Source organism: Aspergillus nidulans, chromosome VII (assembly GCF_000011425.1).
Source record: "Aspergillus nidulans FGSC A4 chromosome VII".
In the NCBI taxonomy this organism is placed as follows: domain Eukaryota; kingdom Fungi; phylum Ascomycota; class Eurotiomycetes; order Eurotiales; family Aspergillaceae; genus Aspergillus; species Aspergillus nidulans.
Window position 1 is genome coordinate 3940253 of NC_066263.1, and position 11657 is coordinate 3951909.

Below are 11657 nucleotides of genomic sequence, written 5' to 3' on the forward strand. Positions count from 1 at the left end.
GGAAGTGAGAAAGAGGAAGGAGTTGCATCGGGATGGTGATTGTGTTCCAGTTCTCTTTCCCCAGACACTTGGGTAATTTCCCTCACGCCTTTTTCTCCTAATCTGAATCTTGATTTTGAAATTGTTCAACTTCAGCTTCACACTCGTCTTAATATCTCAGTCAAAGATGCATTTCAAAGAACACACCCCTCGATTGAACTTTCTAAAAGACTCTGCTAGTTTTTTAAGTTCCACGAGTCCCTCTACCGCCGCCTACTTGATGTCCGCTCATAATGCCATCTTCTATGAAGACCACAGACCGCTTAACCAACGGCTTCATGGCTCGTTCTGTGGCGCCTGTGGCAGTCCCCGAAACAGCGAACACACTAAGGTAGCGTCTGTTAAAAAGAATAGCCAGAAACGTTTTTCTTCCTCGCTGAAAGGTCAAACCGCAGACGGGGCTACTGTCTACAAGTGCCTACGGTGCCGTCGTCGGACAGTGACCCCAACTCGCACATCTTCCAAAGGTGCTCCTCTTATTGCTACTACTGTCGATTCAACTGCAGCAAAAACTCAGCCTGCTCAAGTCTCTGCTAGTAAAACTGCGGAAAACGCCAGTAGTAAGAAGAGAGCCAAGGCGCGCAAGCAGGGCGGGCTGCAGGCGCTGCTAGCCACAAAGCAGTCTCAAAGTGGACCATCCAAGTCCCTTGATCTGTTCGACTTTCTCCAGTGATTTTACCATTACTGCATTATCTTCGTGTCCTAGGTCACTACACTTCTTTTTCAACTTTTTGATGCCAAGAGCCCGGAACATTGGGGCTCTGCGTTCCGAGCCAAATCGAGACTAGCGCGGGGCTCCCCACAGCATGTACACGGGCGGTACTGTTGGACCTAGCTCCTCTCACTGACACTGAAGCTCTCGAGCTCGGCCGTTATTATCCAGTCTCCAGTCTTTCCGCTTCGCTGTTTTCTTTTCCTGCTGGAACTCACTCACCCGCCACAATGTCTTCCGACGCAATGTCGGACTACTCCCACGATGACGAACACGACCCTCAGACTGATGAGCTCCGCGAGACCGCTTTGGTGACGTTGGAGGCATTGATCAGCTCGTGCAGTTCTCAGATGCAATCATACCTGCCCAATACCATTAACTCGGCTTTAAGGTTTCTGAAATATGACCCGAACGTTGCCGATATGGGAGAAGACGAGGAAATGAGCGGAACACAAGATGATGGGTCCGAGGACGACGTTACGGAGGAGCCCGATCTGGAAGATGACGACTTCGAGGACTTTGAGGAAGAAGGAGGCTACAGTGACATAGATGATATGAGCTGGAAGGTCCGTCGATGTGCGGCAAAGCTTCTCTATGCCGTCATTTCCACCTATGGGCGTGGCCGTGCTCTGGACGATACATCTTTGTACCAGCAGATAGCACCTGCTATCGTCGCTCGCTTCAACAAAGAGAGGGAAGAAAGCGTGAAGCTCGAACTTGTGTCTACTATGGATGCCCTTGTACGCAAAACCGCTGAAGGTTCTATGATAATGACCTCCAGTGGATTTTTGGAGTCAGTCGGTAGTGGTTCCAAGATCTCGAGAAAGCGTAGACGGCAAGATAGCGATGCCAGTATGATTGACTTTGAGCCCAGTATGGGTACTTCGTCCGCAGCGGGCACTCCTCTGGCCGCACCTTCTTCGCCACAATCGGGTCCCCAATCAGAACTGGCTAATGCCTTGCCAGTCATTGTTCGAAGTTTGGTCACAATGTGGAAGCAGGCCTCCATCCATCTGAAGCAAGCCATCATAATTCTGCTCAAGAGCTTGGCTCTTGTTCGGTATGGGGGACTTGCAGATCACCTTCAGCAGATTGAAGACCCAATCGCCGATGTGCTCAAATCGTCATTGTCTGGCGCTCCCTCTGCGTCTATCGGAATATCTGCGAGCGCGGGGACACTGCAGATTGAAACCCTGAGTTTGATTTCTGCTATCTCCGAAACACACGCTTCGGATGCTCTTCTTCCGTTCCTCATTGCACTGATTCCTGGGGTCATCGTTGCGGTCAATGATAAAAATTACAAAGTGAGCAGCGAAGCGCTTGCCGCAGTCGAACAAATTGTAAAGGCTCTTACACCGCCTCGGGTGACTACTGCGTCACAAGATCTTATTTTCCAGTTGGAAAAGCTGTATGATGTTAGTCACAGCCGTATTACTGACACGAGTGCCGACCTCGAAGTTCGGCAGCGGGCTATCCATGTTCTTGGTGTCCTTCTTGCTCGAACATCTGATGAACAAGGATCCGCATTCCTCTCATTTGAGAAACGATCCAAGGGACTTGTAACTCTTGTCGACCGCCTGAAGAACGAAACTACGCGTCTTTCTGCCGTTCGCGCGATAGATGATGTAGCTGTCCTCTGCTCACGAAAAGATGACGTTGACTCTAACTGGGTACGTGAGGTTACTGCAGAGCTCGGAGCACAGCTGCGGAAATCAGACCGTGTCCTCCGCAGTGCCAGCTTAGAGACCCTCCGCAGCCTCTCCATGAATCCTAACACACGAGCACATTATGATGGCGAAACGATGAAGAATCTCGAAGAGTGCCTCATTCCTCTCATCAGCGTGGAGGATGTCCATTTACTAGCGCCGTCACTTATCATCATCGCAAAGCTTGTCCCCGGGAATGCTCAGCTTCTTGTCAACGATGGCCTGGTGTCAGCTATTTGCTCGATAGTCCGTACATCACTGGCTGGAACGGTTTTGAAGGCGTTGTTATTATTGGTCAAGGTTATAGGAGAAGAGGGAAGCGGATTAACCCTAATGCAAAATCTTTTGCAGGATGTTGGGGTTAATGGGGATACGTCTGTGGTCGGTCGGTCAATTGGCACGCTCCTAGTCCATGGCGGTTCGAATGTCGGTGTGCGGATGGAGGATTTCTTGTCTGAGCTGCAAAAGACACAAGATCCTCAGCGCCAATGTCTTGCTCTCGCCATCCTAGGCGAATCTGCTCTTCGACTCGGTGCCAGTTGCTCACTAACTCCCAACGTGTTTATTCCTCATTTCAATTCCAAATCCGAAAAGGTCCGCTTGGCTTCAGCTACGGCGCTCGGAAATGCCGCTGCCGGCAATGTTAAAGCCTATCTACCAACTATCTTAGGTGGTCTGGAAAAGTCCGATCCCCAAAGTTACCTTCTCCTCCATTCCGTCAAGGAGTTACTGCAGCATCCTGAGATGGTCAGGCGAGATGTGGCGCCCTCTGCACTGAAACTTTGGCAGGCATTGCTCGTTGTTTCCAAGGAAGAAGATAACCGTGCTATGGGAGCTGAATGTGTTGGGCGGCTGGCGTTACTTGACCCTCCTGCCTACATCCCACAATTCCAGGTAAGTCATATTGCCCACACTATTTTTCCGCCGCTGACTCCATTTTCCCGTAAAGGAATATCTGGCCAACGGAGATGCTGGGATCCGCAGCATCGTGGTATCTGCTTTCCGATTCACGCTCTCCGACTCACGAGACGTCTTCAATGATGTTCTCAGACCCTTGATTGTGCCCCTCCTCGTCAACATGCTCAGTGACCGAGATCTAGGCAACCACCGTCTTGCCCTGACAACTCTCAATTCAGCAATCCATAACAAACTCGCTCTAATCCTCCCTCACCTAGGCGAACTCCTTCCTGCGGTCCTTGGAGACACTCAAATCAAACCAGAGCTTATCAGAGAAGTGCAAATGGGCCCATTCAAGCACAAGGTCGACGACGGACTCGAACTGCGCAAGGTGAGTTCTTGTCCCAAGCTTCAATCCCACCACCTTCCTCTATTCAGGCGAGTTTTCCGCTAACAAACAACAGAGCGCTTACGAAACCGTCTATGCCGCCCTTGACACCTCGTTCTCCCTCTCCCACATCACCGAACTCTACAGCCGAATCCTAGCTGGAATCGACGACGAGCAAGACATTCGTACAATCTGCAACCTCATGACCTCAAAACTCATCACCCTCGCCCCCGAAGAAACTCAGCGACACCTCGACGCGCTCTCAGAACGCTACACCGCCATCCTCAATTTCAAGCCCAAAGAGAACGCCGTAAAGCAGGAGATCGAGAAGGCGCAGGAGGCGTCAACGGGTGTTCTAAAGATTACACGCGAATTGTCCAAAGCATTCCCTAATGCTGAGACGATGGGTGACCATCACAAGTGGAAGGCTTATATGGAAATGGTAAGGGCACAGTTTGGCACGCAACTGAGTAACCTCGAGTCGGAGTTCTAAGACAAGACTTTGCCATTGGATTTTCACCAATCTCACGAAGGCTTAAGAGTCCGCTAGTTAGAACCAAGCTCCAGCAAGGAATTTACCCGATTTACACACCCACCCCTATTGAGTGAGCAGTCAATAGAGAATTCAGTAAAAGTCAGGTTGAAAATGCAAATGCTGCCAGTAATGCGGATCAAGTGGCTATGTTAAGGACAAGCTCGCTATTTACCTAACCCCATCCATGCACCCAAATTCCCGGGCGACGCCAACAGCAACAAAGAGACGCAGATACAGATGTCAATCAATCCCGAAACGCCGAGGTACGATCAAAGTAACTCGCTAAGAGCAACGCTGCATCAAGAAATCCCAGCCAGCCTCCAAAGTACACACAACATGGTCGGAAGCAAATAAGAAAAAAAAAAGTTCGAGGGATATCGGGGTCACCCCCGTCCTAGATAAGAAATGCAGAAAGGCAGAGGATATTGAGAAGTGAAGTGAAAAAAAAGGGGTAATCAAAAGAATCAAATGATCAACCGGTGATCGCTTTCTTTCTGAGAACACCGAGTCGTTCAAGCCTAGCCCAAGCCTGGTTCATATCTGAACCAGGCTCAAGCACCGGCCGGAAATCCAGCCCATCAAGGACTTTAATCGCTCCTCCTGTGCCTGCATAAAGCATAAGCTCGAAGACTCTACGCTTGAGTCTTGTTGCTTGATCTAAATGGGCTAGATGCTTTTGGTCCAACAACAAATCTGCTGGGGGAAGAGTGTAAGGATCATCGATTTCGGGGTCAGCGTGCGCTGTATCTTCGCCGTCTTCGCCATTCACTTGAAGCAGCTGGCCTTCGCGATTGAGCTGCTCCATGAGAGGCAGATCTAAGTCGAGACCATGACTATGGCCGGAACGTCGTCCCTCGTTTGAAATCAATTTCTGGGGTTGTGGTTTGCCGCTCCCGGTTAAGGCAGGTGGATAGAATCGGACTGTGAGAGGGTTGTGCCGGATGTCGACTTTTTGGAGTGTGCAAGTGTTTGATTTGCTTGTACGGCCGATCCGACTGAGGACTTGACAGATTCTCCGGAGGCGCGAGATGGAGTTGCCGGCCACAGTTAGCCGCGAGAGGCAGTTCATGCCGAGCAATTCATTCACTCCCTCCAGAGAGTTGAAGTTGAGGTTAAGGACTCTGACGTTGGGGAACTTTGTGGCGAAGTCCATAGGCAGCGCTTTCAAGCTACAAGTTGCGACATCGAGAAGTTGCAGGCTCAGAAGAGGCGCGGATGGTGAAAGTGTTTGTGGTGAAAGTTTGTTTGATGATAAGAATACCTTCCGGATATCCTTCAGCAATCCCAGGTCCAAATCAAGGGATTCGCCATCCGGAATTTCCTGTTCCCGTACTGACAATACTTCTAAGACACGACTCTGGTCAAGACCTAAAATGGTGGATAGACAGTTCTGGTCTGCGTAAAGAAGAGTGAGCGCTGGGAATAGACCAACATTGAGACTCCGCAGGCGATTGTCCGAAACTCTCAGAGCCCGCAGCTTGGTTAGCGGGGAGGGTGTTGATACTGTTTCGAGACGATTGGAGCTGAGATCTAGCTGGGAAAGAGCAGAAAGGTGCTGAATGTTCCCAACGAACATCAACTCATTATGGCTCAGATCTAGCTCACCCAAGCGAGTCCTGTTTGTAGATTGTTGTCAGTTGCCAGAACAGTCCGCAAGACTAGAGACCACACTCACATCTCCGCTGTCTTGAAATCAATAAATGCTAAGCGGTTATTTCTTAACTTCAGAGTCAAAAGTCCGTTTAGCCCGAAGACTCCCTCGACGTTGCGGATATTATTGTTGTCCGCTATCAATTCTCTGAGGTGAATGAGACCACCAACGGCATCCAAGTTCTCCAGTTCGTTCCCAGAAATATCCAGATACTGCAGGTTTCCTAAGTGTCCCCATGGTGTAAGATTAGAGAGGCAGTTATTCTGGATTTTCAAGTTCCTCAGTGTTGATGGAACGCCGCCCAACTGACCAATATCATTCTCTGAGACGTCCAATTCTTCAAGGCGAGGACAGAAATCGGCAAGTTTATGCAGAGTAATGAGCCCTTTGCGGCGCAGAATCAAGCGACGGAGATGCTCCCAGAAAGGCTCATACGGCTCAGCCTCCGTAATATTCCTGACCAAGTCTTCTGTTGCCAGAGCAAAGGTCCCGTGGATTTGACGCAAAGATGTTGGATGTGTGCGCTGAGCGACATAACTAACGTCAAGCTGTGACGGCTGGTCAATCTGATTGACTGTGAAGTCAGGAAGCGGACTGAGGTGGAAACTATAGCTTGTATCCAATCCGTTCTCCCGCGCAAGTGCAAAGGACTCTTCCAAGTTCGCTTCACCCGACCTAGGTTCAAGATCATCTGTTGTCCTCGGGACTAGACTTTGGTCCTCAACTGTGTCCTCGTTCTGCTCGTCGATTTTGGATATAGAGCGCCGCGAGAAACCCTGCTCGTGTTCAAAGGACTGCAGTGCGGAATTCTCTGCGGCCGCGACATGCGCTTGCGAGGTAAGTGCAATCCTTCGGAGTTTAGAGGGGCTATCATCGTCGCTATACTCGATTTGTGAGACGAGTGGGGAGGAGAAACTTATGGTCACGACTCGGGGTTGATGGTTTTGGTTTTTCAGGAGGTGAGGAGGTTTGGACAGGCGACCTTCATGCAGCTTGATCTCGTGTTCAACATCGGACGACGCTGTGCTCTTGGGCACTTCAGTTCCCCATGACGTCTCTCTAGTTCCCGAAGTAGGGTTGCTAGCGGTTAACTGGCTGGTACCCGACTGAGCAGAGCTGAGATTGACCGACGGTGCTCCGGGTGCGTCTTCTTCGACGGGCTCTGATCCTTTACCATCAGCCTTATTTGTGTTTGGTCTATGAGGAGCGGTTGCTCGGGCATGAGATGAGTCTCTTGTCTTCCGCGGAGAGCTTGCATTCTCAGTCCTCATCACCTCTTCCATTTCATCGACACTCAAGTCGGGAATATCTTTGAAAGGATCTTCGTCACGATCCTTGTATTGTTGGCTAGAAGGAGACTTCCTTTCGTCCTCTTTCACCCACAAATGTCGGAGGCGATCATACGTGAATCCATTCACTTGTTCAGGTATCAGGTGAGACACGATATTTGAAGATAAGACACCCTTAGCGTGCGATCCTTGTGAGGAGCCGGTCTGAACCGAACGAGCACTGAAGTTTTTCGAGGTCTCAGTGTTGAGCCTTAAAAAGTCATAGAGATCATCTTCTTGGGTTGCTGGCGGCGTAGGAAGTTTGCGCTTCCGGTGCCTATCAGCATCTCCGCGCCCACTGTCATCACCTCCAAGATGCAAAGACGTAACAGAACCGCTAACGCCAAACTCCAGATCATCATGTTCTTGAAATTTCTTCAAATGACTCAAAATGCGCGGGTTTGGCTCCTTGGGTTCGCGCAGCCTGCGTAAATCAATGCCCTCCCTGCTAGGCGGGCGCGAGAATTCTTCTAGGGTTGACTCCTCCTCGTAGCTCTCGTTGCCGTCGTGCTCTTCAGTGTCGGTCTCATCCACCCTAGATAAACCACTTTTGGCCGTGCCTTGGGAGCGTATTAAATTCATGACCTTAGTCGCCTCATTGAGGAAATCCTGTGTTGTGATTGAACCTTTCCGAACCTCGTCTTTCCCGGAACGTCCAATGACGTTGGGCACATTTTGAGTTAATGTTGGGGGGGAGATTCCGTGTATGTCGGACTCAGCTTGATGTGTTCGTCGATTCGGGGAAGATTGTTTTCGTTCAAAAGATCCTGTTTGATGTGGGGTTGGAGTTCGTGGGCGGTTCGTTGACTCAGAAAATGGCCCTTCCACATTCTCATCATATCTCAACCCGTGTTGCACCAGGCTCCGTTGAAGCAAGGACAGGTCGTCAGAAGCTTCACTATCCTCAATTGTTGCATCACCCAGCATAGAGCCGTGGAACTGCCTGCCCATTCTTCGCCTCTTTGGCGTAGGATCTTTCACAGGGCTGCTAAGCGTAGTCTTGAGCTTCAGTCGAATGTCTCGCCGCCCTAGCAAGTTTGTCCCATCAGACGCTTCCGAGTATTCACTGGTCTGCCTGTATGAGCGACCTCTCTGGACCTTTCCTTCAGCAGCTAGCAGGTTACCAGGCGGAGCAACGTTGGGTTCCGGGGAATCGGTATGCAGGAAATTCGTGTCGTAGGGGCTAGTATCGGAAAAGTCGAAATTATCTAACTGACCTTCACCAAAGCGATTTATGCGAGGAGTTTGACTGTTACGGGACCTCGAATGATCCTGCCTCCGGCCATGACGTTCGCCAGGGTGCAGGAAGTTTCGATTCTCTCCCTTACGGCGGGCTTCTTCCGATGGCGAGACTGGCTCGTCCCCATCCGATTGCTCCCCGAGGGTCTCCTCAAATTGGCTCATTCGTCGAAGAAGTTTATTATTCGTAAATGTGTCATGATTTGCAAAAAGCTTCAGGGGGCTTCCGGTCGAGGGCATGCCTCCGAGATTATTCGACGTTGCCACGTGGGCGGATGAAGGTCGCGGCAAACTTAACGGATCAGTTTGCGGATTAGTTTTGTTGTAGAACGGCGGCGAGCTCCTGACTCTTGTGCTGGGCCGGATGAACGGAGTCAAACGATGAGAAGGGAAGCCTGTAGGAGAAAGCCGGTCGTTGTGGAAAGAGCGCTCCTCCGCATATGAATCCCCTTGCAGACTCGTGAATGCGCTTCGCCCTCGATAATCTAATGTTCCCATCGAGAGGTCCTGGGGAAGTGAGTGGCTGGTAACATCGAGCAAGTCTTCTTCCGCGGCGGCTTCAGCAGCAATGTCATTCTGCTGGTCATATAGAACACTGTCACTCGCGCGAGAGTTTGGGCGACCCGCTGGCGTCAACTGTAGCTTCTCTAGTTTTGTTGTAACCTGTTTCAAGGCGGACTTGATGATTTCGGCCGTGCCCTCGCCATCCACTGTGTTTGTCCGGGAAAAAGTAATGGGTGTGATATCCTCGTTTCGTAAGTCCTCCAACCCGCTGGCAGAGCGCATCTGCGCAGTGTCCGTCTGATCCCCATGGTTTTCCGTCATGTGTTCTGATAAGTGCGCGGATTGTTTCTTCTGTTGTTGCGATTCTCCCGTTCGCGGTTTTGTTGTTTGTTTGCCGTGGCGTTCCATGGTACGCGAACCTTGCCCAGAAACTGACTTGCCCGATGTCGTGCGCACACTCCCCCGGCTACTCTTTAACGCGCGCCCTGGAGACTTTCCTTTCTTTTCCGCAGCCGAATTGGTGCTGAAGTTCCAACCGTCTTCCGGCTGTTTCATCCGCGGGATCGGTGTGCTTCCTGCCAGCGGCGAACCCGGCGAAGGGGGCTTGAAAACGCTCTCCAACCCGATAGGAGCAAACAGATCGCGTTGTTCACTTGCAGGTATATCGCCATTCACCAGTCTCTTCCGCCACTCTGGGGTTCCCTGCTCGACAGTCTCCTTCTTCGGCCTAATCTGAACGGTGCTCTGTTGCCCAACTTGGCTCGATGCGTTAGAAACCGACCGCAAGGGCGATTTCCCGTCCATAACGGACTGTTTCTTCCGCCCCGGGGTCGGGTTCGGCTTTGGATTCGATATGTTGGGATACGGCGATCTTGGTTTGGAAGGCGTCTTTGGGGTGCGCGGGGTTTTGGGGGTTGGGGGCTCTCGTCTGATGTGATGGCACGGTCGTGGAATCTTTTTCTTCGTGTCGGACGATGGAGAGGGCTCGATCGAGCGTCGCGCGGGGACTGGAATGCGACTAGGTGTGATCTGTACGCTGGAGCGGCGGGAGTGGCTGTTGATAGGTGAACGAGGGGGAGCAGGGCTGGTGGGAGTCCCTGGCAACGACACCCAGTCGTCTGAAAGGCTGTCCAGCCATGGCTGATTACTCATTGTCTGAGTATGAGAAGCAATCCTGCTGAAACCAGCTCAGCGCGCTGCGGCAACAACTCTGCAGTGAATCCGAGCACTGCGGAAATTAATAAATGCAAGGAAAACATAGAGCAGCTGCACCAGGAAATGATGGGCACAGCAGTAAACAAATAGATCGATTATTGATAGAGCAAGAGGATAATAGAGGTATAGAGGATAATATTCAAAGAGTATTTGATCCAAGCATTTTGTTCAGGTGGAGGGAAGCTAAGTAGAGCACTGAACCTGCTCTTGTTATTTGTGATGCGGCCAGCGACTCTTGGTTCGGGTGCTCGGGGCAACCCCCAACGCTTCCATGGTCGACTAACTACCTCCAAGAGCTGAGCTGTCAGCCAGAGCCACCGCTGCTTGTTTTTATGCACTGTTATTTTCCTTGCACGAGCCCAGTCCTCTTTTTGACATCCATTGGTTCTCGAGATTTATCAAAACACTAAACACTCATTAACTATATGCTGGCATTACTGAATCCTTACCGAGCTCCACGCGCCTAGCCCGTCGTGGGATCGGGGGAGAGTACCTTACCCCTGCAGCAACGGCTTCCTGGATATGATACCGCACATGCACAGAGTACCTGATGTTGGCTGTAAGTGAGGGCTGAATTACTATCCAACTACCTGTACTGTTGCTGGGCTCGGAATGTTCTTGACCAAGGTCTGACAACTGAATAGCATTTCTTGAGGGAAATCATATCTGATATGCCGACACTCAAAATGGCTTCATTCCCTATTCCTCGACGGCTATCGACCTATGCCTGGAATTTGATTTCACAATTAATTGGAGACTGAGTCTGCTCAAATCGCTATGCTTGGTGCAATTCAATAAAATCTTCGGTCGGGACACGATCCTTGATGCAAGGAATGGCTTTCCATCCCAAGCCTTACGCAGGTCCCCGCAAGGCATGAAACATACAATTTCAGTTGGCCTTTGCGAAGCCCAATGTCGACTAAGATACGGGGCCCAGTTAGTCGCGACTGGATATCAACTGCTTGGCCACTTAGCGCCGCGTTTCACTATTGAACTGCCGTTAAGCATGCATTACATGATAGGTCCTGATATAGCCTCCAGCCGCGTGAAGATAAAAATATGCTGGGGCATGGGGCTAATTTGGGAGCAAGTGTTGAGCGTTGATTGTTGTAGGCCGTAGGCCGGAGTCACGTAACGTTATAGAGTGAATCTACATCATCCTTCTTAATATGGAAAGCTTCAATTGGCCGGGATAACAGAACTTAGACAGCCGGAAGAACCTGGTATAGATGCTTAGAATCAAGCTTCATGGTAGCAGCCACTGCGTACGGTCCTCCAGGACCCCGGCCTAGTTAATTGCCTGTTACTAAACAGAGCGGCAAATTCAAGTATGGCACGTGACCGGATCGCGACCCATGACACAAGCAGCCCGACCGTTGCTAGGGTATCCCGAGTCGGCGCGTTAAGTGGTTTTTCGCGTGCTCCGAGCTGACTGAATGAACA

General features: G+C 50.8%; 2 protein-coding genes across 2 annotated transcripts, besides 1 other annotated feature; one reads left to right on the plus strand and one right to left on the minus strand.

Annotated features, from left to right (window-relative positions):
* Positions 1–11657: part of a sequence feature (contig 1.40 402..150763(1)) that runs on past both edges of the window.
* On the plus strand, positions 982–4235 carry canA (protein candA-C; the record flags this gene model as incomplete). Its single annotated transcript, XM_654970.1, has 3 exons — positions 982–3351; positions 3407–3745; positions 3819–4235. The coding sequence occupies 3 exons, from the start codon at positions 982–984 to the stop codon at positions 4233–4235; spliced, it is 3126 nt and encodes a 1041-aa protein (XP_660062.1).
* On the minus strand, positions 4750–10151 carry ANIA_02459 (protein sepK; the record flags this gene model as incomplete). The annotated part of the gene is made up of 2 exons (XM_654971.1): positions 4750–5893; positions 5953–10151. 2 exons carry the CDS (start codon positions 10149–10151, stop codon positions 4750–4752), a joined length of 5343 nt encoding a protein of 1780 aa, XP_660063.1.